Source organism: Notolepis coatsorum, assembly GCF_963971535.1.
Source record: "Notolepis coatsorum genome assembly, chromosome: 2".
Classification (NCBI taxonomy): domain Eukaryota; kingdom Metazoa; phylum Chordata; class Actinopteri; order Aulopiformes; family Paralepididae; genus Notolepis; species Notolepis coatsorum.
Window position 1 is genome coordinate 74303371 of NC_140166.1, and position 13592 is coordinate 74316962.

The 13592-nt window shown below is 42.9% G+C and overlaps 2 protein-coding genes across 2 annotated transcripts in view; both read right to left on the reverse strand.

The window, feature by feature from the left end:
* The window catches only part of ccsapb (centriole, cilia and spindle-associated protein b), a 48298-nt gene extending 44006 nt beyond the window's left edge, over positions 1-4292 (reverse strand). Inside the window, exon 1 of the mRNA XM_084307939.1 lies at positions 4230-4292. The gene's annotated coding sequence lies outside the window, so the exon portion shown is untranslated. The remainder of the gene's footprint in view (positions 1-4229) is intronic.
* Positions 4293-7560: 3268 nt separating this feature from the next.
* LOC311224270 (actin, alpha skeletal muscle) lies at positions 7561-12582 on the reverse strand. The gene is made up of 7 exons (XM_084309183.1): positions 12460-12582; positions 11028-11164; positions 9766-10090; positions 9080-9241; positions 8582-8773; positions 8260-8441; positions 7561-8049 (listed from the first exon to the last, which is right to left on the reverse strand). Exons 2-7 carry the CDS (start codon positions 11154-11156, stop codon positions 7906-7908), a joined length of 1134 nt encoding a protein of 377 aa, XP_084165309.1. The 5' UTR covers positions 11157-11164; positions 12460-12582; the 3' UTR covers positions 7561-7905.
* Between the last annotated feature and the right edge of the window lie 1010 nt (positions 12583-13592).

Genomic DNA, 13592 nt, shown 5'->3' on the forward strand with positions numbered 1-13592 from the left:
AATGTAAGAGCCAAACCTTGAAAGTTTATATTTTGAATATACTTGTATTTTATATATTTAGAAAACGAGCAGTAGTTTAATTTGTAAAGCTGTGGTATGCTATAAGCCATATTTATAGTTTAGTTGCGAATTATTTCTAAGAATTAACATTACATGTACGTTAGATGTGTTACTGCGCATGTGCGAGAGTCTTTATATGCAGTGAACTTGAAGTGCCTAGTTAGTAGTGAGACAGTGCCCATGCAGTATGGAAGCACATAACTTTTTGACCGTAGTCCAAAACGTAGTCCAAAACGTAGTCCAAAACGTAGTCCACCGATCCTAATTCGATCTATATCCTGTTGAAGAATGATGTTGTATATTGTGTGACTGCCCAAAGAAAGTAAAGAACCTTCAAACGTAATCCTGGAGTCCGTGAGTGTACATCATAACTGTGGATACAGATTTGTATTAGCCATTGGACACGAGTCTGAAACTTTTTTGCTGCACGCACTGAAAACGAAATGGTAAACGAAACTCAGAAGAAATTCTGCCATTACACTCATGCTGGAGGATATTGTCAAGGTCTACCTTACGACCTGCTCTGTAAGCTGTGATGAGCCTTTGTAGAATCTGCAAAGGTTCCATCACAGCACATCTCTTTGAAAATAATAACAATAGCTGAGAAATTATTCATAGTGTTACAATTCTAGTCTATATGAGATATAAATCTGAATATGGCATCGGATCCTCCATGTAAGAAAACTTACAAAAGCACATTTAATTCAAGTTTGTACCTTGTGTAGTCACACTTAACTCATTAAGCCCCACCATTTATTTTTAGAAAATTCGCCTAAAACAGCATGCTTACATTAAAATGCTTATATATCCAGATTTATAAGAGCTACTTGCATAAACTTGGTACCTGAATAAAGCTAAGACTTGGGGGATTCCAATGTTGGTGTACCAAAAATAAACACGAAATGCCTTCAGCACTTTATACAAGCACATTTTCTGAAATTCTGCCTAGTCAGTTTGTTATCTGACAACCATGTCTGCACATTTGATAGCTCCTCACTAAGGGTCCTCTCCACTACTGCCAAGTCCTTATGGGAGACCAGAATGGCTGAGTCATCCGCATAAAGAAAAAGGTCTGATGAACAGGCATTCTTCATATCATTTATGTAAATGAGAAAGAAGAGAGGCCCCAGGACACTCCCTTGAGGCACCCCGCAGGTGATCGCCTTGGCTGAGGAGTAGGTGTCATTTACATCTACCATCTGAGACCTGCCTGATAGATATGAGATGACCCAGTTCAACGCTGACCCACTAAACCCAATCGCCTTCAATTTAAATAAAAGGACACTATGGTAAACCGTATCAAAGGCCTTTTGTAGGTCCAACATGATCATTCCACAGAATTTCTTTGCATCAATCTCCTTTCTGATGCAGTCAGTCAAATACACCAGACAAGTCTCAGTGGAATGAGATTGTCTAAAGCCTGACTGATGCTCAAATAGGATATTGTTACTCACTAAATATGTATTGATCTGTTCATGAATGATTTTTTCCATGACTTTTGATAGTATACTTAAAATGCTATTTGGTCTATAGTTAGGTTATTAGGTTTTTTTTTTTTTATTCAGATAATGATTTGAAGAAGTGCGTCTTTAGTCTACGGCGATATTAACCCTAACCCTAACCTTAACCTTAACCCTAACCTTAACCCTAACCCTAACCTGCAACACGGAACACAGAAATGCAAATGCTGTCGAGTCACTCACTGCTTGTAAAAAATAAACAGCACAAACTGACTACTGCACAGTCAAACCGAGTACAAAGCCCGAATGCACAGTCAAACTGAGTACAAGCCCCGAAGCCCCGCCTCAAACCGACTACAAGCCACGAAGCCCCGCCCAGACGTTGGGCTTGCGGCTCTGCAGATAGCCCCTATTGGGTTTATTTTTACAAGCAGTGAGGACTCGACAGCATTTGCATTTCTGTGTTCTGTGTTGCAGCCAGGTTAGGGTTAGGGTTAAGGTTAAGGTTAGGGTTAGGGTTAGGGTTAGGGTTAGGGTTAGTTAGGGTTAGGGTTAGGGTTAAGGTTAGGGTTAGGGTTAAAAATAAACAGCACAAACTGACTACTTCCGGGTTTTACAGGAAACAAGACAAGGTACAAGCCCCGACGCCCCGCCCACGCACAGTCAAACCTAGTCCAAGCCCCGAAGACCCGCCTCAAACGAGTAGCCTCCAGCTGCAGCCCTGGAGATTGTTCCAGATTGAGCAACTTCCGCCCGGTCCCACGACATTTCTCCCGGGACAGGACAATGTGCGCTGATTGGCGGAAAGTACGGAAGTATCTCGAAGTACGTCTGACGTATCTCGAATTGTTATGTATTGGGTTGGGTTTGTCCCAGGGCGATCGCCGTACTCGCCCTGTATATGTACGTGGTGATTGCGCACCTGTGGTTGTCATGGTATTTACCTGCTATCAAGTATAAAGCGTCGTTACTGAGTACCTCCGTGTCTGTGATGATTCCTTGTTATATTACCAAGATCAGATATAACACGAATGACGTCTGTAAACAATATACAATATTATTAACTCTAATAATAACACGCCTCGCGGGCTCATTATAATACGAGAGCCGTGGGTCTGCATTGTATAGAGCGGATCCCCCGGATTATTACTACTAATATAGTAGTAATAATAGTAGTTGGCTAGTTGCGCGCTTCTGGCCACCTCCCGGCTCCCGCAGTGCGCGCATACACACATACTGTATACAGTACGTGCAAAATTAGTTGTCAAGAGCCAATCGCACAGGTTGCCTCATCTCATCTGGCTCTGCAAATAGATCTAGAGTCTGAATATCATATATAGCCTGCTGATGATCTCTCTCGAGTCAAATCCATTCTGAGAACGGAATGCCGTGCCCGCGACGCGGTCTTGATTGATTGATTGAAAATTGTATTAACAGATTGCAGAATGGGTACAATACAGTACAGCTCAATACACACAATTGTTAAGGGTATTCCCCCTTCTTCCTGCGTGATTACCAAAGGTAGCCGCATTTCTGGTTTCTGGCAGACGCTCTCTGATTGGGATAAGTCCCCCCCCCCCAACCTCCTCCGATGTACAGTTTCTACGTCAAATGTATATACTTTTTCTTCTGGACTCTTTCTGTATCACAAACAGTACTGTATTTGCAAATCTGGTATGTCATAAATGTATAGATGTAGCAGTACTGTCTATCTGTATGTCATGTATGTCATAAATGTCAATATGAATTGAAAATGGGGACCCTGATGTAAACAAGACGAAAGTCTTTCTCTGGTCTGCATCCCCTTAACAATTGTATGTATTGAGCTGTACTGTACTGTACCCATTCTGCAATCTGTTAATAAAGTTTTCAATCAATCAATCAATCAAAGAGTATAAACAACAGTACAGGAATGAGAAACAGTCTAAATGGGTTTTAACATTTTAGTTTATTTCATGCGTTCATTTTGACGTTCAACGTCAGACGTACTTCGAGATACTTCCGTACTTTCCGCCAATCAGCGCACATTGTCATGTCCCGGGAGAAATGTCGTGGGATCGGGCGGAAGTTGCTCAATCTGGAACAATCTCCAGGGCTGCAGCTGGACCCTATTGCCTCAAACCGAGTACAAGCCACGAAGCCCCGCCCAGACGTTGGGCTTGCGGCTCTGCAGATATACCCTACTCTATCCACCACCACACTCCTACGCAGCCATGGTTGACAGCAGTACGTCGTCCATCTCTCTGCGTGGGAGAATGGTCCTTCGGTTCTTCTACTGTCCTACAAACGTTTAGCTTCTACTTCCACATTTAATGTCCCATGGCTGCATGTCTCGACTTTTTAGCCCAGGCGAGCCAAGTTGCCAACAACACTCTCCTCCTACCATACCGGACTGCAATCCTGCGTTTCGAATAAACTCGACTTGATTGCGTCGCAAAAAATATATATAAAGTGTAACAATGTAATATACAATGTAGGCTAGATTTCACGACGATTGTTGTAGAATAGTATGTATGCTCGCTATTCGCTGAAAATAGAGGTCTGATAATAGCATGGTAATACAATAAGTCTTAAGTTATAATAACAAGTGCTGCGATCATAAAACATATTGACCACAGGGCAAGGAATGGCTCGGCTACAGGGTGGAATAGGTAGGTCCGAGGTTGGGAATAATCTAATTTGGTGTATAGGCTGCTACAGTATACTTACATGGGCTCGGATTTCACGGAAGAAAAACAGAACAGATGGCGTTCCGTGTGTTGTTGTTGTAATCATAGGCTGCTGTCAGTGCGTCTTCTAGCTCCGCCCGGTCAAGACGTTTAAAAAAAGCCAAACACACCCTCAAGCCTCAACAGGTGGTCATGGTCTATAAACTGAGAAATGCGAAGAATTGTCCCATTATGTAGGCTACTGAGCTGGATTTTGGTCTAAATGATTTCGATAATATATTAAAAAAAAAAATATATATATATATATATATGCATGTTATTAGACTTTTTTGAGTTCATTACCCCGTGACAAAGATCCAAGTATAGGCTACATTTGGCCAATGGCACTTTGATTAAATTGATAAGCGTATAGCATTAGCCTTATTACGATTACGACTATGCTATGGTGGGCAGGCTATAGTGAGAGACAGACTGTGGCTAAAGGTGAGAGACTTTTCACTATGAATTGAAAATGGGGGACCCTGATGTAAACAAGACAAACGTCTTTTTCTGGTCTGCATCCCCTTAACAATTGTGTGTATTGAGCCGTACTGTATTGTACCCATTCTGCAATCTGTTAAATAAAAATGTCATTCATTCATTCATTCATTCATTCATTCATTCATTCATTCATTCATTCATTCATTCATTCATTCATTCATTCATTCATTCATTCAGACAAATCTGACGTCCCTGGCTATACCTGAAATGTCCTCGACCTGCCACCAGGTCGCCCCACTATGGTTTAGGGCCGGCTATTTTGTGAATTATCAATATTAAATGTATATGGCCTCTGTATTTTTCGCATAATAAGGCAGGTATATGACAGTCACAGATTGCCATTGAGGGAGTGTGATTTAAAAACATTTTCAAACAGGCTAACTCTCAATATATATATATATTGTTTTATAGATATATATATAGGCCTAAATGAACGAATAGGTCAAAAACCAGAATGTGACAATAGACCAATGTAATAAAAAAAGTCAACCAACGAACTCGATTCTTGTACCGGATCTCCTCTCTGGTAAACAAGAATACCCTGAAGACTCTGGCAGGAGCACTCATTCAAGGGTACTACGACTATGCTTGCACCTCATGGTACCAAAGCACCTCAAAGGCACTAAAAACCAAATTACAAACATCTCAAAACAAACTAGTCAGACTACTGCTTGACCTGACTCCTAGAACCCACCTCACCCCTGCCCACTTTGACAACCTAGGATGGCTTAGAGTAGATGACAGAGTACAGCAACTTGCAATGGGCCTGGTCTACAAGATACACTACACGACCAAGGTACCCATGTACATGTCAAAATACTTCCCAAAGGTCAGTGAATACCACGATCACAACACCAGAGGAAGCTCCACAAATCATGTTAAACCCAGATTCGGCTCAAACAAGGGACTAAACACATTTCGCAATTATGCCACATCAATGTGGAACGCCCTATGCTGTAAAAAACACCTACGGGAGACTGCAATTCGAAACTGGCCCCTACAAATGTCCTAACCAGTTGTACAGTAAATGACCAAGTATGGCTTTGTCAGTATTCCAATGTACAGTGTACAGTGTCCCCCACCCTCCCACCCCACCCAACCCCACCCCACCTACCCAACCTCCTCCAATGTATACGTCAAACACTCTTTTCTGGACACTTTTTGTAACACAAACAGTACTGTATTTGCAAATCTGATATGTCATAAATGTATAGATGTAGCAGTACTGTTTATCTGTATGTCGTGTGTGTCATATGATGAATTGAAAATGGGGGACCCTGATGTAAACAAGACAAAAGTCTTTCTCTGGTCTGCATCCCCTTAACAATTGTATGTATTGAGCTGTACTGCTGTACCCATTCTGCAATCTGTTAATAAACTTTTCAATCAATCAATCAAAACCAAGGCCCCAAATCCATGTTCAGCAGACAGCTTGTGTGTGTCCATCACTGAACCAGAAGGTTTCCATTCATATAAGGGCCAGAGGGCCTGCTGTGATGTCGCTCGCGACAGCGGTCTGGTTTTGTCTAAAGATGGTCTGGGGGCCGGAGAGTGGCCGTGGTATAGCCTATATCCTGTGACGCCCGGTGGGGCAAGCAGGCAGCTCAACGGGATTCGGGACGGGGGGATCGGGTGTCCCTAGTACTGATCCGCCCGGGTCTAAAAAAGTAGAGCTGTTGCTGGCGAGGCACATTCCTGGCAAGTCAAGCAGGCAGACTGCTGGGGGTCGGTCATATGGGCAAGGGCTGGTGTCTCGCCTCGTATACTGTCTCACACCGCATGCAAGCCAAAGGGACAAGGCGACATACATCATCTCTCCCTCTCACTCTCCCCATGCCAGAGTCAGAGAGACATTGATTGATTGATTGATTGATTGATTGCATTGATTGATTGAATTGATTGATTGATTGATTGATTGATTGATTGATTGATTGATTGATTGAAAACTGTATTAACAGATTGCAGAATGGGTACAGTATACAGTACAGCTCAATACATACAATTGTTAAGGGGATGCAGACCAGAGAAAGACTTTCGTCTTGTTTACATCAGGGTCCCCCATTTTCAACCATTCAGCGATCTATATTATAGCCAAAGTAATAGTTATATGACAGCATGATGATATATGAACCCCCTTAAACACCTGGGGGCGACAGTGGCCCAGGAGAGCAGTCGTGTGGTAATCCGAAGGTTCCCGGTTAAAATCCCGCTCATCCCAGGCATCGTGTCGTGGTGTCCTTGAGGCTTCTTGAGCAAGACTCTTATTATCCCCTAATTGCTCCCGATGTGCAGCCAGGTTGGCACCTTGCATGCATGGTTGCCTCCGCCATCGGTGTGTGAATGTGAGTGAATGGGTAGAACATTTTGAGGAACAAATTGTAAAGCGCTTTGGATAAAAGCGCTAAATGCAGCCATTTACCATTTACACCTGCCAGGCAGTCAGTCTTCCATTAGGGCATAACAGGCCATCAGGCTCGGTTTTAAGTGTCTCTGGAGCCCGTTGGTCTTGGGCTGGCTATGGTGCATATAGGCCCAATTAACTATTATGTGATGGCATTAATTTGATGGCTATTTTCAGGATCATGTTGACTCTGGCTTCAGTATATAATAGGATATTAATGCTAAATAGTCCAATGATTCAGATGTTTGGCTATATGAGGAGGATACTCCCATGATTGCCTATAGGCCACCTTTTGTTTTTAAGAAATCGCCCGAATTCCCAAAAAAAATGTTCAGTGATATTTCAACCTTTTTGGGAGTAGCTATATCCTAAAGCCTCCAAGTTATTCTTAATCTCCCAAAAGTTTCCTCAGAAAGACACAACCAAGATGGAAAAATACCAAATAATGGACTTTAATAAATTATTATAGTCATGTATATACACTTACATTCACATGTTGTTGGGATACATGTCGTTGTTATTAGAATTTTTTTATTATTTTTTTGTTTGATGCAGCATGGTTCAGCATTGGTTTTTTCACAGCTTTGTTCTCATGCAACACAGACAGCAATAGGATATGCAGATTTGACAAGAGTACAAAAGATGCATATAAATATCAATGGCGCAGTGCGCATGGTGACAAGCAGACAGTCCATTGACAGCAGATTGCCGCTGCTGTGCCGCAGAGTGCGATCCTCCTCCGATGGAGAAGTGGAAGAAGCGGAAGAAGTAGCATTTAGAAGCACTTCCTGTGGACGATGGAAGGTCCTGCCTCGTCGTATTCCTGCTTGCTGATCCACATCTGCTGGAAGGTGGACAGGGAAGCCAGGATGGAGCCACCGATCCAGACGGAGTACTTCCTCTCGGGGGGAGCAATGATCTAGAGGAGGAGGAGGAGGAGGAGAGATGAGTATGGCTGAGTCGTCCAAAGCAGTGCCATTACGCATGAGAACGTTTAGCGTTCTTTTAAGATTTCAAAGCTCGTGATAATAAAATGTGTCAATAAGTATCAATTTAGTTATAATTGAATCATATTACTGCCATTTATATTTTGCTTCTATATTATGTTCAGTTTTCTAGGTATATCTACCTTGATCTTCATGGTGGATGGGGCCAGGGCAGTGATCTCCTTCTGCATACGATCAGCAATACCAGGGTACATGGTGGTACCGCCGGAAAGCACATTGTTGGCGTACAGATCCTTGCGGATATCAATGTCGCACTTCATGATGCTGTTGTAGGCAGTCTCATGAATACCAGCAGACTCCATTCCTGGGCAGAAGAAGATGCAAAGTGTTTATTAGAAAGGGAATGCATAACTCGCGGTCCAAAGGTTTTCGATTTCAGAAGGTTGAGTGAGGATGATGTTTATTATGGTGATTGTAGTTTGGTAGTGTTATTATTATACGTACCAATGAAGGAAGGCTGGAAGAGGGTCTCGGGACAACGGAACCTCTCGTTACCGATGGTGATCACCTGACCGTCGGGAAGCTCGTAGCTCTTCTCCAGGGAGGAAGAGGAGGCAGCGGTGGCCATCTCATTCTCGAAGTCCAGAGCCACATAGCAAAGCTTCTCCTTGATGTCGCGCACAATCTCGCGCTCGGCTGTATGGGGACAAGTTAATAGTTTGGTCAGTCAGCGAGTCAAACAGCGGGGGACCGGTTAACAGCTGTTACGCCTTGTGCGTAAAGGTGGACGATTGAGAAAGAATCCTCATCACTATCCCCCAGTCGGTTAGCTGGTATACCCATATAGCATTTCATATTTCCCAATATTATGTTAGGTTGTGGATTGGATATACATTTTACATTCTTCTTATACGATTGACTTCTATTATTATTATTATTATTATTATTATTATTATTATTATTATTTGAAGCCAAGGTAAAGAAAGAGGTGCTTCTTCTTACCGGTTGTGACGAAGGAGTAGCCGCGCTCTGTCAGGATCTTCATCAGGTAGTCGGTCAGGTCGCGACCAGCCAGGTCCAGACGCATGATGGCGTGGGGCAGGGCATAACCCTCATAGACTGGGACGTTGTGGGTCACACCATCACCAGCATCCAGCACAATACCTGGAGAGAGGCGGGCGAGTCGTTTAGTAAAGAGCCGACATCATGAATATATAGACAGCTCAAATGAAAATGCATGGGCATCTTTTCCTGTCTTCTGGAAGGGCAATTACCCAATACACTGTAATGTAAATATGCCTTATAGGTGAAATGGAATGAAAACAGGCCTACAACTGCCCTCTATATCTGTGCGTAAAATGGTGAGTAATATGTGTCTGTCTGTCTGTCTGGTGAAATAATGTGCTGTTTTGTTTTATTCTGATATGTGTTTGAATTATAAAGCTGCACTTGCAGCGTTATGTGTATTTTGAAGTGTGTGTTACAATGCATTCTGGTGCATGTTATAGGTGTGGTAATTGTTATGTTATGGTAATTGTTATGTGTTATCTATACTGTTTTAGGTGTGGTAATTGTTATGTTATGGTAATTGTTATGTGTTGTTATCTCTATACTGTTTTGTGGAGGTCCATTCGGTTATTCGGTTCTATTGTGAAGCGTTGTTTCTTGTTTGCCATTATTAGTCTTACCGGTGGTACGGCCGGAAGCGTACAGGGACAGGACAGCCTGGATGGCCACATACATGGCGGGGACGTTGAAGGTCTCAAACATGATCTGGGTCATCTTCTCTCTGTTGGCCTTGGGGTTCAGGGGGGCTTCTGTGAGCAGGGTAGGGTGCTCCTCGGGTGCCACTCTCAGCTCGTTGTAGAAGGTGTGATGCCAGATCTTCTCCATATCATCCCAGTTGGTGATGATACCGTGCTCAATGGGGTACTTCAGAGTCAGGATACCTCTCTTGCTCTGAGCCTCATCGCCGACGTAGGAGTCCTTCTGACCCATACCGACCATGACACCCTGAAGTGGGAGAGGAGGAGGAGGAGGAAGAGGAGAGGTTAGCCGGGCCCGTTCAGCGGCATAGCGGAGACATTTCTCGCCACATTAAAATGTTTTTTTTGGCGATTGCGTGCGTAATGTTCCAATTTCAAATAGCAGCGTGTCGGGGGGAAAGGACACAGAGAGACAGCGCCTATACGCTGTAACTTGTCTTTTTAAGAAAGCAACACAGTATGTGAGATTGTTAAATGTGTTTTGTAATGTGTTCGAGAGGCAATTTAGAGGGGATGAAAAGGGGCCGCAATTAGCCCCAAGTAACATAATGCCTCGTTGAATTGTCCCCGAATACCTTTACGCAATAGGCTAATAACATGAATTGGATTGCAATTATTTGCAATGACTATACAATTAAGGATATAATAGTTTAGGTGTGGTGTTTAATGAACAACATGGTGCCTGCAAATTTGCGTTCACTTGCTCGAACACATATCCAATTACATATCTCTTAGATGAATATCTAATTGTATTGTGTTGTGCTGTTATGTTGTTTATATTTTGGGTATAATGAACGGGTCTACAACTCTATACAGTATAGGTTACATTTTGAAGCAATGTTGATGTTAGTTACCAATTAGAGCCAATTATGTGTTCCATGATTTAATTTTATTTGATTGAAATAGACAATTAGGCCTAAATAATAATAATAAATTAAAAAATTCCTCCCCACCCAGTTACCAACTATCCCATGTTTGGTTTGTAATCGTTATGTGTTTACTCTTATCTCTACTGTAATATGGAAGTCGATTATGTTCTATTGTGGAGTTGTGTTTGTTTGTTGTTTGTTGTTTGTTGTTTCTTGTGTTTGTTTGTTGTTTGTTGTTTGTTGTTTCTTTGTTGTCCATTTGCATCGCCTCAAAATATTGCCCATGTGTCATAACCTTAAGATTTGTATCCATACCTGGTGACGGGGGCGACCGACGATGGAAGGGAAGACAGCCCTGGGAGCATCATCTCCGGCGAAGCCAGCCTTCACAAGGCCGGAGCCGTTGTCGCACACAAGGGCGGTGGTTTCTTCATCGTCACACATGTTGGCTTCTGGGGAACAATGAAGAGAGAAGAACTCAGGTCAGTGATATAACGTCATAAGGTGATATAATATAACAGTGTCAAATCTTTGCGAGCCCTTTGTTCGTTTTAACTTCACTCGACCAATTTAGTTGTAACCGAATTCACCGTGGCTATACTGTTCTGTTCAATATAGCCTCAATAAAATCTGTCAAATGTACAAAATAATGTTAATAGTATTAATCTGAGATTGTTTATCTTGGTCTAAAACGCGCACTTGGCGGAAGTTGGCGCACTGACTGCGCCATCCATCGCACAAGTGGTCAAATAGTAATCATAATAATATAATAATAATAACAATGTCTCCAATTAGCCATCTCTTATAAGCAACTGATTTTAGTGTGCAGTTAATTCACCACCATTCCCTGAATTTCCCCAAGGGGATCAATAAAGGAATATCTTATCTTATCTTATCTTGGAATTTGTCAATTTAGGCTAATAATGTAGTAAATCATTAGGCTACTGCAGTCTGGAGAACCACTTTCTCTGGTAGATAAAATAAGCAAAACCAATAGTGCAATGGAATTACTCTAAAAATTCCATAAATCCACAACCAAGTCTCTATTAAAGTGACGTCATCTGCAGGTCTAAACCATGCATGCACGCATGTTGGACTAATACAGATACAGAAGTTAGAGTCCTATTCACAATAAATATAAAGCAATCTCTTCAAACAAGCTATCATCTCTAATATGAAGACAAGGTGACTATCAGCCTGCAAGCTATATCCTCATCGTGCTTTGTTCTGCTATGTTGGCACATCTTTGATGGTATATCTTTCACGATCAAAATGTTCCCAAAACGCAATATATCAGGCCTAGAAGCCAAATTATCCATAATGCTTAGGCCTCTATTTGCTCCAAGTTTGTGGAGTTTCTCCAGTATGGGCAGGCCTGATGCCCAGATATCTGTCAGATGCCCATCCTCAACTATACCAAACATTTACTCCAACATAGCCTCCCCAGTGTTGCTTGATTCCATGGGAATAGCCTATGCTCCAGTAGTAGAGACTTTCCAGGTTTGTCCCATATCCAGAGGCTGCATATTCTAGCCTATGATCCAGTAAAGTGTCCAAGGTTGGCTCAGCCTATTTCTTCAGCCTCTTCCAGAGGTATAGCATGCTCTATACTCTACACTCCAGTAGACTGCTCAGTATTGGATCCAGAAGTATTCTGCCCATGCCTCAACTTCAGAAGAGTCCCAGTGCCTAGCCTTGTCTCCGGGTGCGGTAGAAGATGGTCCTATAGCAGGTCGTAGTCTCTTACCTTTGGGGGGATGTTAGCGGCGAGGAGAGTGAAAATGACCAAGCAGTTACTGAACCAGCTAGAGTCCTTACCAATGCCCTGGCCAGCTTATATACCCGACAGACCCGCAGACCACTACCATTCACATGCCCCGTCACTGGCCTCGTCACTGGCCCCCATCCCGACCCTCTGCCATATTAGGCCGTTGACAGGCTGAGGGGAGCAGGGGGGGGGGGGGGGGGAAGAGGGGCGACAAGTGGAGAGAGGGGCAGCAAGGATCCGCGCCAATTGGGAAGGGAACTCCCGCATAGGGAGGTGATGAGCGCGCTCCCGACGAGGTCTTCCTACAGTGAGAGTGTAGGGGGACAGAGAGACGAGTGCGCGCCATATATGGAACTGTCGCTTTGACCTCCCCGCGCAGACCTCGGCGCGCCTCGCGGTCCCCCACGAGGGCCGTATAAGGAGCGCGCGTGCCTTCGCCCTTCGGGGTTCCTGCGGGAGATCGGGAGTCGTTACCACCAAGGGCGGCCATATGAGTTTGATCTTACTAGTACTAGCCTATACATCCAGCCTTAACACTAGAAAATGCTGCCCTCATCTGAACAGATTTATTAGGACACACTGGGGGCGCACAACTGAATGATTGAATGATTGAGCCCGTTGCAAACGGCTTCCTTCTCTGAGTCTCTCAGTCCACTTTCAATTACCAATTTAAGAAGTGAAATGTCTCTTCAATTCATATAGACCTCCTTTTAACATATGCACGTGTCAGTGGTCAATGTATTGCAACATGATTGACAACAAATGCTCCATCAATTCAGATACTGAATGCAATATGTTAACTATTATTATTTTTCAGTTTTTTTGGTTGATAACGAAGATCAACGATACATTTAAGATGATGCACTTATGGGTTAGGGCATTTACAAGCTTGTATAGCTTCAGCCCTAACCTTTTCGGCCAACTTGTAATTTGATTTGTGTGTTGTTGTTTTTTTGTATACATGGCTCGAAATAAACTTCATTCATTCATTCATTCATTCATTCATTCATTCATTCATTCATTCATTCATTCAATATATTTTATTAGGCTAATTTGAAAACTGCAGTATGTTGTGCATGACTGATGCCCAGTACAGATGGGATGTGATAACA

Bases quoted from the DNA above. Each gene is read 5' to 3' on its own strand.
- LOC311224270 (XM_084309183.1), bottom strand. From the start codon at position 11,156: ATGTGTGACGATGAAGAAACCACCGCCCTTGTGTGCGACAACGGCTCC. The intron at 10,091-11,027 runs GTATGGATACAA...CTCCCACTTCAG, and splicing joins TCGGTCGCCCCCGTCACCAG to GGTGTCATGGTCGGTATGGG. The intron at 9,242-9,765 runs GTAAGACTAATA...GCCTCTCTCCAG, and splicing joins CGCTTCCGGCCGTACCACCG to GTATTGTGCTGGATGCTGGT.